Here is an 18,017-nt window from a genome sequence, read left to right as displayed (position 1 = left end):
GGATTATCTGTAAAATGAATAAATTTAGGAGTTTAATTCATTCATGCGGGAACAACATGGACAGGACACCAATCCATCGCATTGTTTTGCCTTTCCCCACACTCAGACATACCCACTCACATCTGTGTAGATGCTCAGCGGCCAATACAGGTGGGCTAACTTAATAGCTCACTGCGCCACCCAGGCTCCCAGGGGTTTACATGAGAAGCTAATTACCCTGTTTGACTATAATTATTAAATATTATGCTCTTAGACTGGTGAAAAAACATGAACCCAATTAATCAGATCCACCGTGACCCTGACCAGGATAAGGCTGCGGTAAAACATTATAAAACGGATAGTTCCGGACCTAAAATCTGATTGGCTGAGCCGCGTTCTAAGCCGTTGTAAAATCCCCGATAAACGCACACCTAGGACCACCTCACATCATTCCATATTAATACACCACTGGAAAGAAAAAGTGAACATTATGTTCGCCCTCATGTTGCCTAGCAACACTGTTAACGAACTACCTGGGGTCGCGGAAGAATGCTTTTTGTACGTGTTTTTGTAAATAAAAACATTTATAAATTGAACATTGTTGTATTTTATTATATTTTATGTTGACCGCCGTTTTATAAAAGCAATAAGCCACTCGAGACCGTGCGTTACTGCTATGATTTTATCACGGGGAAAGACGTTTTAGGCACTCCGCTTCTTGAATAAATGAATGAATAGTTTTTTACCTGTGCAGATGCAATTCGGAGCATTTCTCCTCCACGGAGGATGCGCAGACTGTCTGTCTGAGGTAGTGGTCGACCATCCTTTACCCAGGTGAGCACAGGTACCGGTATGCCCTCTGCCTCACACACAAGCTCTAGGACATGATTCACCACCACTGATACCTCAGTGGGGATTCCTGAACCATTAATTCGTGGAGGATCTGACAAGGAGAAAGGGGATAAATCAAGCAGAATTTAAACTCGTATATTCATTATAGGATTTGAAACTTGCTAATACAGTGAAAGATGCATCTGTTTTTCTTTCTCACCCAGCACTTTGAGGATGAAGTGCCGCCGTGCTTCTCCAGCCTGGTTGCGTGCGATGCAGCTGTACCTTCCCGTGTGATCTACCTGAATGTCGGAGATGTGCAAAGTGCTGTTTTGGTTCTGCAGTCTGATATGAGTGTCAACGGGCAGAGCAGCTCCCTCTTTTAGCCAGGAGAGTGATGGATTAGGGGTTCCATCAGACACACACACCAGGGCAACCATGCCTCCCCTCACCAACGTCACATCATCTGTAGTGCCAGCTCCATCCAGACTGGGAGGAACTAAACATGTATGGACCAAAAAATATATTGCCTAGAGTTAGACATAATTAGGAAATCAATTTAATCATTTAATGGAATCATTGCCAAACATACACCAACGAGGCATAACATTACGACCACTGACAGGTGAAGTAAATAACACTGATTATCTCTTCAACACGGCCTGAACTTTTTATCCTCAAAGTTGATGTGTTAGAAGCAGTAAAAATGAACAAGCGTAAGGATTAGAGCGAGTTTCACAAGGGCCAAATTGTGATGGCTAGACAACTGGGTCAGACCATCTCCAAAACTGTAGCTCTTGTGGGGCGTTTCCGGTCTGCAGTGGTTAGTATCTATCAAAAATGGTCAGAGGAAGGAACAGTGGTAAACCGGCGACAGGGTCATGGGAGGCCAAGGCTCATTGATGCACGTGGGGAGCGAAGGCTGGCCCGTGTGGTCCGATCCAACAGACGAGCTACTGTAGCTCAAATTGCTGAAGAAGTTAATGCTGGTTCTGATAGAAAGGTGTCAGAATACACAGTGCATCAGAGTTTGGGGGCAGCACAAGGGGGACCAACACAATATTAGGAAGGTGGTCATAATGTTATGCCTAGTCGGTGTATTTTGTTATTACAAATCTTGAATTGAAATGAATTAAAATTTTCCAAATTGCCTCACCATACACCTGGAGATTGTAGAGTTTGTTGTCCACTCCTGCTCGGTTGGATGCCACACAAGTGTAGGTGCCTCCGTCTGACACTTGAGTGCGAGCAATGCTGACCAACAGCAAACACACTCAGTTACAATCACTGACACAGCTTATTAATACATGTTAAATTAAGTTTCACAATAATTGTAGGCAGTTGTAGCCTAGCAGTTAAGGTACTGCCAGGTTGCCTTTGGTGGGCCTTTGAGCGAGGCCCTTAACCCTCAATTGTTCAGACTATATACTGTCACAGCACTGTAAGTCACTTGGATAAAGGTGTCTGCTAAAAGCCAAAAATGTAAATGTAATCGGAAAAGCATGTGTATTTTCATTAGATTTCTCCAGTCACTTATGGTTTATGTCCATGTCTAAGTAAATATTTTACCCCAATACTACTACACCAAAATGTGAAAGGAGAAATAACTAAAGCTTGACTTGTATGATTGTACTGTAAGACTGGATGGATTCTTAGCTGGCTAGTGTAAAGTTGTAGTCGGCGTCTTCAGCCATATTGTAGAAGGCGTATGTGGCCCTCCTCTGCCATCAACATCTTTTGTATAGCAGGCAGAGGTCACCAGAGTGCACAGGAAAAGATAAAAAGATAAACAATGTTGGGTGCTCGGGTGGTACTGTGGTAAAACACGCTCACACACTACCACTGAGATCCAGGGTTTGAATCTCAGCAGTGCTATTGGCTGTTCAAGCGTTTAGAAAAACATGATGGCATCTTGCACCTTTCACTAATAACAGGCTGGATGGTCCTTTTCACCATGGAGAAGTAGTATGGAGAAGTCGATGTGTGTTTTTTCCGAAAACAAACTAAATCATGGACTCATCATCTGACAGGTTTCGACTGTCTTTTGGTCAGACCCACCTGAGCCAGGGCCAGAGCCTTTGGTGAATCCTTCTTTTATATTTCAAATCATGTTACCAATTCAGCTGCTTACTGTGAAATGGTTTTACAAATCATCCCAGCTTTTTCAGAAATGTGGTTTGTAGATCAAATTCAACCAGTTTAACAATATGACAACATGATCAGTATATGCTTATTATCGCTGTGTTCAATTTCATGGATCAGTGGGGATTAAATAAAATAAGAATTGTGTACCGAAGGACCTGTCCAGCAGATAGTAGACGTACGTGGGATGACACGGCCAGAGGTAAGCCATTCTTCAGCCAGTTGAGCTGAGGTGGGGGAAATCCACTGGCCACACACTCGATGTTTACTGAGCTGTCCAGCACTGTAGTAAGTTCCTCAGCTGCATCTTTATTACCTTGGATCACTGGAGGGACTGAGGATGGTAGGCAACAAAAACAATGCTATTATATTATGTCTGGCACAAGGACCATAAAGTAATACATTACAGTAATGTTATAGATACCTACGTTTATACATACATGCAATAATCATATAACTCTCTCTAATTTTGTATATATTATTGCAAATTTACACATGAACTTACCATATACATTAAGGTTGAAGATTCTGTCCTCCTCGCCAGCCTTGTTAGTGGCCACACATGTATATTTACCGCTGTCTGTAGTTTGGGCAGCTGTAATTGTGAGAGTGCTGCCATCAGGACTGATTCTAAAAAACAGGCCACAGACATGCACCTTTAAGTTAATGAATGCTTTATTAAATCTTTGGCTAAAATATAGAGCATATTCTTATTCACCCATACTTCAGTGAATTTGCAAGTGAGGTCGGCTTCGCATACGGAAAGCCTGGGCAAGCAAGGCCCTTGCACAGTGTTGATAACCCCACCCCTTAGTCCGGTCTTTCCCACCCAGCAGACTGGAAGCCAATTTTGTCTGCTGCAGACATTAGCCAATTGTGTCTGCCAAAGGGTGCCCAGGAGTTCAGAATCTCGGCGTTGGTGTTGTACCGCTGTGCCACCTGGGCGTCCAGTGTACACACATTTTTGATCACCATCAAGAACTGGGGTGATCTAAAACTCTAACAACTAATATTTCCAAAGCAAGTTGGCACAGGTTGAGACTAAAGCAGCGTTTACATGCACATATTTCCATGCACCTGATGTTCTTGAGGCCAGTGCTGCTCAGAGCGTTCCCATCCTTCAGCCACTGGATGGTGGGTGCTGGAGTCCCTTTTGCCTGACACACCACCTGGATGCTGTCATTCAGCAAAACACTCATCTCTCTGGGCATCTCTGATCCTGTGATGCTTGGAGGCACTGAAAAACAAGCAAATTGTGTCCCAAAAGATTAAGCCCACATGAATTAAAAATGACTGACTATACCTAGGATCTGTACTTCCTGGTAGACAATGCGACTATTAGCACATTTAACTGAAATAAACATGGACCAATGCTAATGACTTAACACTAAAACCTCCACTCCTCTGACAAGAAGCTTTAACAATAAAATGCTGTGTTTTTATATTTTTGTCCACAGAGAACACAATATCTAAAATGTAAGTAGCCTTTATTTACAGATAAAGGAGTTAGCTTAAGAAATATCATACTGAACTTCCTCGGTATTCTAAAACTAGGCTAAATAAACCATACAAACTATAGTACTCTATAGTGATTGTTGTAAAGTTTATATTTACCCTGTATGGTGAGGTGGTAGCTCTTGCGGGCTTTGCCCTCTATGTTGGATGCCAGGCAGGTATATATGCCACTATCAGAAAGCTGTGAGCGTGCAATCTGCAACTTGTCACCCCCAGACAGGATGTGCATTTCCAGAGACTCTGAATTCTCTAGAAATAAAATTTAGCATTAAGCGAATCATTAATAATCATCCTCAAATAAGTATGAGACCCTTATAAAGTACACAGTTTAGTATGTTTACTATTTCTACAAACAGCTTCTGCATGAAACAGGTCAGCAGATCAGGTAATGCACTGAAGTCCTTCATACCAATTACTCTGCCATTCTTGAGCCAGGTCAGGCTTGGAGGAGGGATGCCTGTGGCATCGCAAGCAAAGGTCACTGGATTACTGATGGTCTCCACCACATGCTCCTCTACTGGGCCATCTATACTTGGAGGTACTGTTTACACAAACACACGTATATCATCATCATGCCTAATGATTTATATACTTTGAAGCATTAGTGTCAAAGTGTTAAAACTTTGGCGCTTGGGTAGTACAGTGGTCTAGTATGGTAGACCTACACCGCTAAGATTTGAACCCAGCTATCAGCTGCCTGGGTGTCTACACTGTCATTTATGGCTATGTCTAAGTGTGTACGGGGGGAAGGGGTGGTTGGCTGAGGCCCTGCAATGGGTATTCCTGACTTAATCACAGTATTTCCCAGTGGAACTAGACCCACCGCAAAGCAGCTGATGATAATGAAATGAAGTTTAAACTGTGAGGTGGAAATATATCTCACACACAACTGCTCCAAATTATATATTAATGCTACAATCAATTACTGTACTGGAAAAGATGTAGGTCATAATTTAACATAAAACGCTTAGCAGCTCAGATGGCACAATGACAAATCGTGCTAGCCCACTATAGCTAGGATCCAGGGTTCAAATTTCTTGTACCGCTGCTGGCCGCTCGAATGCCTACTAAGCCTTTCAAATAAACAAATCTATTGTAATTTCTAACCATTGATGTTGAGATGAAAGTTCTTGTCCATCTGACCAGCAACATTGATGGCTTTGCAGACATACTGGCCCGTATCGGACACCTGAAACAAAACAGCAAGTCGGCATAGCAGCAAGTCAAATCTTAAGGTACATTACATGTAAATCAGTCTCTATAGTAAAATATGAACTTTTAAAATCCCCTTATTCTCCCTTACACACACACACACCTCTGCTCCTTTAATTTCCAGCATCTGTCCATTAGCGAGGATGCGAAGATTGGCTGTTTCGCTAATAAGCCGTCCATCTTTGTACCAGGTGATAGTGGGAGGGGGCACGGCGTTAGACTGGCACTCCAGAGTGACCGAGTTTCCCACACGCACACTGATCACTGCAGGAGAATCTCCAATGCTGTCCTTGATGCTGGGGGGAACTGAGAAAGACAAAAGTTGTTATCATTATTTTGTGGCATTTTTTTGCTTGTACTTGCTTGTCATGTATGATGCTTGGGTGGTGCAGCAGTAAATTACGCTAGCCTACTACTGCTGGGATCCAGGATATAGCGGTGCTATTGGCCAGTCAGGTGTCAATAAACATGATTGGCAATGTCTAGAGGGGTAGCTAAGGCCCCGTGGTGTATTGCTACTTTGTGCCCAGTAATTCTGGGAAGACCAGACTCAGCACCAGACTGGTGTACAAGACCAGGCAATAAAGGGTCACAGGTTAAAACATGCCATCTCTGACATGGATTCCTTCAGAGAGACAAACACACTGAGAAACATGCCAGGCTCTCTGTATTCCTATGTCAGCAGTGCAGTCAGCTCCCTCAGTGACACCCAGTTGTGTTTTTATTCAGTATTCAAATGCACTAACTCGTATTTGTGGTGACAAACACCTTTAGCACTTGCTATTAAAATATTTCTAGTGACAGATTCTGATTTCTTAGTAGCACCTCTTGGTGTCCCTCAGCTACTTTTTCTTACACATATACATTGACTAACCAAAGACTGTAAGGTAGATGAACTTGTGAGCTTCTCCTGCTGGATTCATGGCCACACAACTGTACTTTCCACCATCAGACAGCTTAGCCTTTAGAATCTGCAATGTCCGGCTTCCTGAAACACATATAGAGAAACTCTTAATCTCTCAAGTAGTCACCCACAAAGCCTTTCCAACACATCGCATATGCTGAGCATTCTGTGTTTGTGTGCGTGTGTGTGTACCTGGCATGATTATAGCATTGCTGTTGGCTCGTACAGGTCTCCTGTCTTTAAGCCAGCTCAGAGTAGGAGGAGGGAAGCCAGTTGCCTCACAGCTCAGAGAGATGAAATTATTTACTACCACTGTAGCATTTTCTTCACTCACACCCACCACAGATGGAGGAACTACAGCGAACAATAATACAAACAAAAAATGTAACACGTACTCATTACTAACATTAATAATATTAATACTAAATGAAGCTACGAATTACGATTACAGAATGCATAGACTGGATAGTTTGCCATGCAAATCTATTTTGAACATTCACTTTCTCCACTGTGGAGCAAATGTTTTGTGTCTTTCATTTGTTACTTAGTTTTTATTATTTTGGCAACTGATTGATTTTTTTCAATAACCATTTTTGATTTGTGTCTTTTTAACCACAGTATTGTTCAGCCTCGGTTAAGCATCCTGCAAGCTGGGTTCATTTTAAGTTCTTGCAGGGGAGCTACACTTGGTGCCTCAGTGGCAAGGTGCGATCCACCCAGTTACAACATCCAAGAACAGTATAAATTTGTATATCAGTTGGAACATAGATATTACACACATTACACAATTACATCATTGATTATTTTTATGTTTTCCCCCTTTAGCATTGGCTTAATTTTGGTTTTATCCAATTTCCCTGTACTTTGACGCACCCTGGTGCTTGAATGACACCCCACTTAAATAGCTCCCGGGGCGCCGTACAATGGCTGACCCTGCGCTCTGACCCCAGCTTCCGAACGAGCTGGGATATGTGAAAAAAAGACTTTCATTGTACTGTCCACCTGTATATGTATATATGACATTCTATGGTATTCTATTCTACTCGAAATACACCTTATGGTAAACCTACCATGCACATTAAGACTGAAGTATTTCTCTGCACTTCCGGCAACATTTTCAGCCACACACACATAGCGGCCTGTGTCAGTCACCTGTGCGTTCAAAATCTGAAAAAACACAATCAGAATAAAGAAAATATTCCACCATTGTGGTAAAAGCTACAAAAATATTAATGTTTTATTTGTATTTTTATTAAGATAAATGTGTATAAATGAAACAATCTAATTAAAAGTCTGAGTGGCACGACAGTTAAGTGTTAACATTATTGTTGCCAGATTGCTACTCTGAGCCCCAAAGGTCCCCTTGCCAAGACCATCACTAGAGCTTAATGTCTGTGTGTCTTACCTGCAGTGTTCTGCCATTAGACAGCAGTGTATGTGTTCTGTCTGGGTGTAAAGGCAGGCTGTCTTTGATCCAGCTGATTTTAGGAGTAGGCATTCCATCTGCATGGCACTCCAGCAGAGTGGTCTTGTTCACCAACACTGTCAGCTCATCAGGAACATCTCTGTCAGATCCACGGATAGAGGGAGGTACTGCACGCACATGCACACATGCAGTATTCTTCTATTTCAGTTTCGTACTTAGACGATACAGCTGTTAGAACAGCTGCCAGCAAGTCCGTTCAATTTTAAAATATCATGCTGCGTTACTTACACAATACTCTGACATCATACTGGACTGAGTCTTCTCCTGCTTCGTTGATGGCGACGCATGTGTATTTCCCAGAATCCTCGGTTTGAGCTCGGGGAATCTGAAGCACCCTACCACCTATGCAGAGCACACAAAAAATACACAACTTTTATTAGTATTCAAATATATTTTTATAATACAAACCTCATTTCAGGAAACATTGGGGCAGTTTGTGAAATGCATTAATAGAAGATATTACCACAGTAAAGCATTCATAGTACAATAAAGCATGCTTTATACACACAAACAGTGCCAAGCACTTACCTGGTAAGATGAGAACTCTGTCAGTTGAGGTGATTGGTCGGCCATCTTTGTACCAGGTGAGAGTCGGAGGTGGGACAGCATTGGTTTCACAATACAGGGAGATGGGATTATTCAGAATGACATCCTTTGCCTCAGCAACAGTGGCAATACCAGAGCCATGGTCCCCATTCTTCTGGAAGCTAGGAGGAACTGATAAAGACGGCATTTTATCATCCTGACTAAATATTAGAATGATGTATTATAGAGAAAACGATCATGTGTCTTAGTGAACGTCAATATCAATGTAATATATTACCTGTCTTTTTATAATTAATAATAATCATGATCTTATTGTTTAAATAGACGGTACAATTGCATTGACAGCAATCAGCCACTAGAGGGAACCACACTGCTATCATGCATTGTTTGAGAGGCGCTAATAAGCTCAAAATTACATTTACATTTTCAGCATTTAGCAGACGCTTTTATCCAAGGCGACTAAAATAATAGGGTCTAGGCAACTGAGGGTTAAGGGTCTTGCTCAAGGGCCCAACAGTGGCAACCTGGCAGTTGTGGGGTTTGAACCAGCACTAGTCCGCTAGGCTACACCTCCCCTTAAAATGAGTAAGATGTCTGTGCAGCCCTGTTCACCTTGTATATTTACATCAAAGTCCTTTTCATCCTCTCCAGCAATGTTGGTAGCGATGCAGGTGTATCGGCCTGTGTCGGATACCTGAGCTTGCTTTATCTGAACTATTCGGCCATTGGGTGTTATTGTAATGTGCCCATCTTCCTTCAGGATCTAAAAAGAAACAAATTAGAGTTGGTCCTCTTTTTTCTTAATACTAACAAAATACTAATACACACAATAACGTTTCATTTTGTCACTTTTACAAACTTTGAAACACACATTTGACCAACAATCCCTGTGAATATTACACTTAAAGTAAATCGCAGAAAATGTCGGTTCGAGCCACCTAATCCATTAAATCCACTCCTTCACAGAAGTTAAGATCACTCCAAAAGAATCATTTTGCATTTTACTGGTCAAAAGAAGTGCTTGTATTTATTTATATTATTTATTTAATAATTATGTGACAATATACACTAATAAGCCAATATCACGACCACCAAGATTTGGACTTCAGACATCAGAACGAGTTCTTTGGTATACTGTACTGGGTCTGAGACACTGGACCAGTTGACCTTCCATTGCTCTGAATTCTAGTTCCCATGTCTGAGATGTCCTTCTTAGATGCTTTCACTGGACTGGACAGGAGTTAGCATGGGCGATTTGAATACACAGAAGGGTTCAATGCTTGTGACACATTCACCTCATAACCAGAACTATAATTATCTGCAATTTAGGCCACAATAGCTCTTCTGTTGGTTCGTACCAGACATCAAAGCATTTTTCCTTATTGTAAAAGTTTAACCCTATTTGTCTTGATTTTGGTTAGTAATTTTGTAAATCACAGTTGCCTATTTTGTCAATAAGGTAATGAAGAAACATGCATTAGATGTGTTTGTGTGTGTGTGATTGACCTGGCCATCCTTGTACCACTGTAGAGTAGGGGTTGGGATTGCTTGGGCCTCACACTCCAGGGTCAGGGTGTTGTTTACTTTGATTTTGACCTCTTTTGGGGCGAATCCTTCTCCTGCTACATTGTCCTTACTGATAATAGGAGGAACTGTGGGGGAAACAGTCACACAGTTAAAGACATCCAGTTATCGAAGTATTACTCTGAAAAAACACCAGCTTGGTCTCAGGTCTGGGACTTACTATAAATTTTGACCTCGTAGTTCTTCAGGGTCTCTCCGGCCTCGTTGGTGGCCACGCATGTGTACCTCCCAGCATCCTCTTCCTGTGCATTCAGGATCTGCAGGGTCCGGCCTCCTGTGGAGACAACCACAGCCAATTGGATCATATTTAGCATAAGTCTTATATTAAGCAGAAAAAGACTTTGTCTTGGCTGTATTTAATATTTAATATAAGGTGCCGTCACTGGTCCAGTAATGCCCACTACCTTATCCTGCACGTGGCACCAAAGGGCTCTTTGCACTGTTAAAGAAACAGATTTTATACCTGGCAGCACTCGGACGTTGCGGGTGGACTCAAACGGCGTGCCATCCTTAAGCCAGGTAATGATGGCGGGTGGGTATGATTGAGCTTCACACACCAGAGACGTAGGGCTGTTCAGAGTTACCGTCACCTCCTCAGAAGATCCCTCCGGTCCTGATCCAGTGATGGTGGGAGTAACTGGAGCACAGAAATATTAATTATACATTTATGGAGAAGCTTATTGTCAACACCTAATTTAATTTCCTTTGCCATTCATTTCTATTATACACCAACGTAGACCTCCCCGACAAAGAACAGGACATGTGAATATGTCACTGCCACTATGGGCCTTCCAAACCCCTTGTTTTAAATACAAATATTGATGGGAATTTAGTTTGGTAAATATGGTTCCATTGTCACCACTAACAGTTTGCAGTTAATGACAAAGCATTCTATTTTTTAGGGTAAGTAGGTAAAGTTTCAGTCCTTGCATGCACATTCCTATAATTAATATGTCATGTACAGACACATAAGCAGACCTACCGAGGACGTTAAGGTTAAAGTGGGTGCTCCTGTCCCCGGCAATGTTGGAAGCCAGACAGCTGTACCTGCCTGTGTCGACCACCTGGGCATCTTGTATCTGCAGGAAGCGTCCATGCGACATCACCTGAACCCGTGCCTCACCCAGCACTGGCTGACCATCTTTTAGCCATGTGATCTCTGGGACAGGGTGTCCTAAACAATGCCAGATTAAGAGGTCAGTGGGAAAAATACACAACATAGAAAGGAAGAATGTGAATTTGTATGTTTTGAGCTGTGTGTAAGGATGGCGTACCAGTGACCTCGCAAGTAAGGGTGATGTTCTGTCCCTCCTTTACCTTCACGTCCTGCATCCCACCCTCATTCACAATGCTTGGAGGAACTAATGACAACAGAGCAGCAAACTTTAACAAAAGACATCACAAAAACATGCTCAATTATGGGGCAGTAATGGGGCCATGGTAGTTCAGCGGTTAGGGTACTGGTCTATTAAACAGAAGGTTGCCCACCACCACCAAGTTGCCACTTCTGGGCCCTTGAGTAAGGCACTTCAGTTGCTCAGACTGTATAAGTCATAATTGTAAATCGCTTTGAATAAAAGCATCTGCTAAATGTGGCAAATGTTAATGCAATTAAGACCTAGGGGTGAAGAAACACAGGCACCTTAAATAAAGTAAGATAACGTTCACAATAATAAAAGTCATCTATACACACTTTATCAAAAAATAACCTCTTTAGGCCTGCCTCCATCACACTGAATGTAATTAAACGGCATGAAAAAGTAATCTTTAATATTACCCAGTACATCCAGATCAAAGTTCTTCCTGTCCTCTCCAGCAACATTCGAGACGACACAGGTGTACCTCCCAGCATCTTCCACTGAAGCATGCGTCAAGCGTAAACTCCGCCCACCTAAGAAGAACACAAACAAGCAGTTTTAACTGGCTGCTGACATCTTCTAAGACACTACTACTAAGACAGCACGGAATAGGCTTAAAATATTTTGTAAATGTGATCCAATGTGTCAGATGTAATATGTTTTAAATAAAATATCTGTTTTTACAAGATTCGGCCAGCACCACATAGGCAAAGTGTGTCATTATTAGCTGTTATTAATATAGTGGTACATGAGGCAAGTGTGTGGACATGTAGGAATGAAAAAGTGGGGTAAGATAGACCCCTAAGCTTGGAAGCTTCATTGCAAAACTTAGCAAGCACATCACAAAGCCAAATTAATTATGCAATGCATGTTAAGATAAGATAATCCTTTATTAGTCCCACAATGGGGAAATTCACATCGTTGCAGCAGCAAAGGGATAGTACAGCACTCAGTATAAAAAGATAGACAATAAAAAGAACAATGTATAATAGTAATGGAAAAAAAACCTCTGAAAAATATTTACAAATAATTACAAATAATTGCACGTTAAGACTAATACCAGCCGTCTAACCTTGTCAGTGTGTTATCATCTACACATTACAGTTTTTATGCTATAATCCCACATCCAGCTATTCACCTATAATCCTTCCTTTTATTCCTATTAAAATAAAGCAGTAAGAATTATGATGTCAATTCAGTCAAGATATACTAACAGCTTCCAGCATTTTTTTCTATTTGACTACTTCATTAAATGTAATCACAATCGTTATGGCATCTTTTTAAGTAATGATTTAATAGTGGAACAGATGCGACTATAAATCAGCACGGATATTGACAAAGATACATCCATGTGTCAGCGGGAAACATTTCTAGCCCGTACTTAAAAAGTCAAACTCTCACAGTTTCACATAATGTCTCCATTGTTTCATGGGAAATGGGAGAGTTTGACCAGCTGTTTAAACAAGTAGCGTGAGCCATCCACATAAATCATAAGTCTTAATTGCATTCTGGGCATTTGAACATGTTTTACAAAGAGTAATCATCAGCTTCAAGCAGAATCACCTGAGAAAACACTTTATCCTGCTCTCAAAACATGCAGTTCTGTACAGATTATGTTTATCTGTGCTGTGGATATAGTTAGCAAATGCATTTTGCTTCACAACCACTAGTCCGTCCATAAACATGATGTAAACTCTAACATAAATAAGAAAACCTTGCTAATTTTGTCTGGAGTTTGACTGATCACCCTACAAATGCAATGATTCTTTACACGTTCCAAACATAAGAAGCTCCGAGCTACTGTTTGTATTTTTCCCTTCCAAGTTGAACTTGGCTTCTTGTCCTGACGATCCTATTACAAGTCGTTATGGATGATTCAGAGTGTCTGGCTATCTACTGAATGAAAGCTAGCAGATCTGATGAGGCGGCAGTCGATACCTGAGATGACTCGGACAGAGCCGGACAAGCTGATTGGCTGGCCGTCTTTTAACCAGGTGATGACAGGCAGGGGGATGCCAGATGCCTCGCACGTGAGGGCCACCGGATTTCTCACCACCACACTCACGTTCTCTGGCCTCCCGATTTGCCCACTGATGCTTGCTGGAACTATCATGCATGCACAGAAAAACAGAGTGTCTTAGAAATAAAATCTCAAACAGTGCATATGGTTTAGTGTCTTACGCTCAAAATGTTATATTATTCAGGTTATACCCCTCAGCCACACCCTATTCATAGCCAATCATGTGTAGTCACTCAGCCGATAGTGGGCTGGCATAATATACCCCTTCGTATACCCCCAAATACAGACTCACTTACCATGAACAGTGATGTCATATTTGCTCTCAGCTTGTCCAGCCACATTGACAGCGATGCAGGTGTATCGTCCAGTGTGAACCACCTGAGCGTCTCTAATGCGGAGCAGTCTACCTTCATTCAGAATTTGAGCTCCAGAGCCAGAGTTTAGTGGTCTTCCATCTTTTAGCCAGGTGATGGCAGGCCTGGGTACTCCATCAGTCTCACACTGCAGGGTGATGTCTAATCCTCGCCCCACAGTCACCTCTTCCTTTCCACTGCCTGATGAACTAATGGATGGACGAACTACACACACGAGAAGGTGATGAGAAGGGTATTCGAGTTTGTGTGTATGCAAATAATCATAATTGCTCGGGAGGTCGGCCATGCCCCGATCTCTGCGCTCCTCCACTATCACACAGCGTTGATAACCCCACCCCTTAGTCCGTTCTTTCCCACCCTGCAGACTGGAAGCCAATTTTGTCTACTGCAGGCACTAGCCAATAGCAGACCAGCAGCAGAGCCGAGATTCAAACCTGGGAGCTCAGAATCTCGGTGCTGGTTGCTAGCGAACTGTGTATATGAGAAATGACAGCATCAATGTGTGAATATTTGTGAGTGGAGTACCATAGACTTGCAGGCTGTACTCCTTGACGGCCTTGCCAGTAGAGCTGGATGCTGTGCAGGTGTAGGAGGCAGCATCAGTCCTCTCTGCACTGGCGATCTGTAGCTGCCGTCCCCCAGACAACACCCGTGCACGCGAGTCCGCCCTTAGCTCCACACCTACACACGTACACATAAACCATGAACGTACAGACATAATAATGGCAAAATATTAATGAATGAAATGATAATGATGAGAGCAATGCTGACCATTTTTCCTCCATGTGAGGCTGGGAGGGGGGACGCCACTGGACTCACAGACCAGAGTAATGAGGCCACCCTCGGTCACCGTCAATGGAGACACTTTATCAGAGCCACGAATACTAGGTGGAACTGAAAAAGACAAAAGACAGAGTCAACTTTTAAACCATTTATGTATTATATACAATATTAGAGTGGTATTAAGCAAAGAGCACTGAGCTCATCTTAACAATCTTCACTCTGGGAGTGAATCACACTAAAACTGTAAGCAAATCTCACCCAGCACGTTCAGATTGTAGTTCTTCTCTGTCTTGCCTGCCACGTTGGTTGCCTCACATGTATACCTGCCTGTGTCCTGTATCTGAGCATTTGTGATCTGGACACACATAGCAACACATTTTAGAGCATGATAAGCATAGATGCTTGATACTTAATGGTTAATAAAATAATGTAAATAAAGGCATAAAGAAATTTCTTCATTTTCATGAACTGGTTAATCCTGGTCAGGGTAGTGGCAGGTCACAACAGAAATACCTTTGACAGGGCCCCAATCCATCACAGGGCTTCACCCCCTCCACCCCCCTCCCCAAAACATCCAACATCACATAGTTAATCATGTCTGTATGTAGATGCCCTATAGCACCACTGGGGATTTGAGCCCTGGATCAGAGGATAGTGGGTTAGTGTAATTAACCAGTCCACCACCCAAGCACCTCAGCTTTGATGGTAAATGTCGTGGAAAAATAAGGTCAGATGCTCAAAAAAAACAAAGATTAGAGTTGACTGGATCAGAGAATTTATTATCACGATCATGGGTTCTTACAACAGTGTATTAGCAACAAAGAACAGAACTGTGGGCCTCCAACATTCTGTGGTAACTGTTGTTCCTTATCTGCATACAACATTTTGCAAAGGCTTAACAACAGGCATGTTGCTTATCTCTGTACTTTCCACTCCAGCCGCGCTTCTTCAAGCAACAATATAACTATAAGGATTTAATGCACAAGCAGTATGATACTAATATTCATATACTAAGCATAAAATGTAACCCTTCCAATATAACAATATAATTTGAGAACAGTCTCTACCTGCAATAAGCTGCCATCCTCAGACATGGTCATTCCCGGCTTCCTGTAGAGTGGCCGTCCATCTTTACGCCAGGTCAAAGTGGGAGGGGGGATGGCATCACTCCTGCAATGCAAGTCCACTGATCGACCAATCAGAACAGTGCTGTTGACCTCCTCACCCATGATGTTGGGTGGAACTGGGAAAACATGTGCATGCATAATGATGATGGTTGGATAAAAAAAATATATGAAAGGAGTTCTGGAATAGATACTCACCGTAGACAAGTAGATCATACTCTCTTTGCTGCTCTCCACCTGCATTTACTGCCACACAGGTGTAGTGGCCCGTATCGCTCACCTGAGCACTCCTGAAAGACAGCACCCTGCCTCCTGACAACACCTACACACACACAAATTCATATGCTAGTTTAAGAACCTCTCACAACAAGATCATAGCTTCGGTTTAATGCCAATGGCTTCAGAATGAAATGTCCAACTAGCTCATGTCTTCATACTTTTGGCCATTCAGTGTGCAGAAAAAAAATATTCCAATGTAAATATTAGGCTTGTGGTCATGTTTGAAAAGTGTTGAGCTGCTGTGATTGCGGTACTGTGGTTTGTAGAATAATACCTGGATACCATTAGATGAGCTGGAGACAGGACTACCTTCTTTGAGCCAGGTAAGACTGGGTAGTGGCAGACCTGAGGCCTCACACTCCAGTTTAACTGGTTCATTCACCACGACTGTCACCATTCCTCCTTTACTGGTAATGGAGGGGGGTACTGACAGGGCAGAGTGAGAGAGGCAGTGGGGAGAAAAAGAGTACATAACAAGATATAGTTAATAGATTTGAAAAACTAATTATTGGCCACAGCATTTACTAGTGCACACACACACACACACGCACGCGAGAGATAAATATAGAAGATACCAGTAAACAGACATTATTTACATTACATTATTAGTGATCATTCTTCTGTCAGATTAACAGAGGTTAATTAGTTCTCCCAGAGAATTCCATGTGCCTAAATTAGCTAAATTAGCTAGTTCACTCCAGGTGGAGGTGTTTCTACTTATCACGGTTCTCCTCACAAATGAGTGTAATCCTCACAAAGTTGCCGGGTCCTCTGTTGGATATTCTGATGGTTTTCTGCCAGTGCAGATGCCAACACACTTTATTTTGTCATGTGAACACAGCCAGCATCACAGCACTTTTCAGTCATCATGATGGAACCCCCCTGGATGAGCAAGCTGCCCCAGAGGGGCACTGTTTTTCTTCAGTGCCTCCCCTGGCTTGTTCTGGGTATCCTTTCTTTACTTCTTTCCAAGAACTTGCAGGCATTCAACAAGTTTTTATCACCTGGCACCTCAGAGGCAAGAAGCAACCCGCTTTGTAACATAATCATGTGCGAAACATATGCGAATGCTCACCATACACCTGTAGGCTGTGTGTTAGTTCTGCTGTTCCAGCCACATTGACTGCAACACACCTGTAGAGTCCAGCATCAGCTACCTGAACACGGTCGATCTCCAGCACTTGGCCTCGGCTTAGGATGCTCACGCCTGCTGCGGTGCTCAGTGGCCGACCCTCCTTATACCAGGTTATAGCTGCAGGCAGACAAAACATCAAAACAACAGTGACAAACTTGCAAAATACGATATAAAAAGAACTGAAGCAAGATGAATATAAGGTACCTACCTGGAACAGGACTGCCTGTTACTTTACACTGCAGCTGGATTTGATATCCAGATAGGATAGTTTGATTAACTGTTTCTCCAGCAAACTCGATGATGGGAGGCTCTGCAGGAGAAAACATATAGGTAATAATAATAATAGTAATAAATAATACATATACTGTAATTAAGAATGACTGACCCCAGAGCGAAACACCAATTAGAGCTCTTACTTTTACAGAGAGATTGATCAGTAACCCATTTAATGACAGCAATGCTCATATTCCATGCGGGTAAACACCTAACTATTTGATTATTTGGGGTAATAATAATATTTTATTGGGTTCTTCATCTCACTAAAATACATGTAGATGCTTGCTTTGTAACAAAAGCAAAAGGACCACATAAAATCTAAACCTTCTGTTCAAAATAGCAGTCATAACAACGTTTAAGATTAAGTAATAACTGGTTTAAATAACTGTTCCAGAAACCCAGACAAGCGGCTACTCCTTAAATACAAAAATTAGTAATAAAACGTATTAACATAATATTTCAATAAGTG

At 42.2% G+C, this 18,017-nt stretch overlaps 1 protein-coding gene across 1 annotated transcript in view; it reads right to left on the bottom strand.

Annotated features, from left to right (window-relative positions):
• Positions 1 to 18,017, bottom strand: part of hmcn1 (hemicentin 1) — a 121,261-nt gene that overhangs the window by 24,509 nt on the left and 78,735 nt on the right. Inside the window, exons 37-69 of the mRNA XM_063001890.1 lie at positions 17,481 to 17,582; positions 17,213 to 17,389; positions 16,412 to 16,563; positions 16,057 to 16,180; positions 15,802 to 15,977; positions 14,993 to 15,089; positions 14,723 to 14,845; positions 14,477 to 14,632; positions 13,874 to 14,155; positions 13,496 to 13,663; positions 11,977 to 12,090; positions 11,474 to 11,560; positions 11,182 to 11,373; positions 10,663 to 10,836; positions 10,360 to 10,473; positions 10,122 to 10,267; positions 9,228 to 9,378; positions 8,598 to 8,786; positions 8,298 to 8,411; positions 7,989 to 8,176; positions 7,654 to 7,750; positions 6,776 to 6,937; positions 6,554 to 6,667; positions 5,783 to 5,985; positions 5,575 to 5,656; positions 4,877 to 5,008; positions 4,567 to 4,716; positions 4,030 to 4,189; positions 3,458 to 3,582; positions 3,103 to 3,286; positions 1,967 to 2,064; positions 1,031 to 1,309; positions 726 to 922 (exon numbers count right to left, since the gene is read on the bottom strand). Coding sequence (XP_062857960.1) covers positions 726 to 922; positions 1,031 to 1,309; positions 1,967 to 2,064; positions 3,103 to 3,286; positions 3,458 to 3,582; positions 4,030 to 4,189; positions 4,567 to 4,716; positions 4,877 to 5,008; positions 5,575 to 5,656; positions 5,783 to 5,985; positions 6,554 to 6,667; positions 6,776 to 6,937; positions 7,654 to 7,750; positions 7,989 to 8,176; positions 8,298 to 8,411; positions 8,598 to 8,786; positions 9,228 to 9,378; positions 10,122 to 10,267; positions 10,360 to 10,473; positions 10,663 to 10,836; positions 11,182 to 11,373; positions 11,474 to 11,560; positions 11,977 to 12,090; positions 13,496 to 13,663; positions 13,874 to 14,155; positions 14,477 to 14,632; positions 14,723 to 14,845; positions 14,993 to 15,089; positions 15,802 to 15,977; positions 16,057 to 16,180; positions 16,412 to 16,563; positions 17,213 to 17,389; positions 17,481 to 17,582 — 5,009 coding nt within the window. The remainder of the gene's footprint in view (positions 1 to 725; positions 923 to 1,030; positions 1,310 to 1,966; positions 2,065 to 3,102; positions 3,287 to 3,457; positions 3,583 to 4,029; positions 4,190 to 4,566; positions 4,717 to 4,876; positions 5,009 to 5,574; positions 5,657 to 5,782; positions 5,986 to 6,553; positions 6,668 to 6,775; positions 6,938 to 7,653; positions 7,751 to 7,988; positions 8,177 to 8,297; positions 8,412 to 8,597; positions 8,787 to 9,227; positions 9,379 to 10,121; positions 10,268 to 10,359; positions 10,474 to 10,662; positions 10,837 to 11,181; positions 11,374 to 11,473; positions 11,561 to 11,976; positions 12,091 to 13,495; positions 13,664 to 13,873; positions 14,156 to 14,476; positions 14,633 to 14,722; positions 14,846 to 14,992; positions 15,090 to 15,801; positions 15,978 to 16,056; positions 16,181 to 16,411; positions 16,564 to 17,212; positions 17,390 to 17,480; positions 17,583 to 18,017) is intronic.

Source organism: Trichomycterus rosablanca, chromosome 9 (assembly GCF_030014385.1).
Source record: "Trichomycterus rosablanca isolate fTriRos1 chromosome 9, fTriRos1.hap1, whole genome shotgun sequence".
In the NCBI taxonomy this organism is placed as follows: Eukaryota; Metazoa; Chordata; class Actinopteri; order Siluriformes; family Trichomycteridae; genus Trichomycterus; species Trichomycterus rosablanca.
Note: the sequence above shows the minus strand (reverse complement) of the source record. Positions and strands in the feature narration are given on the sequence as shown.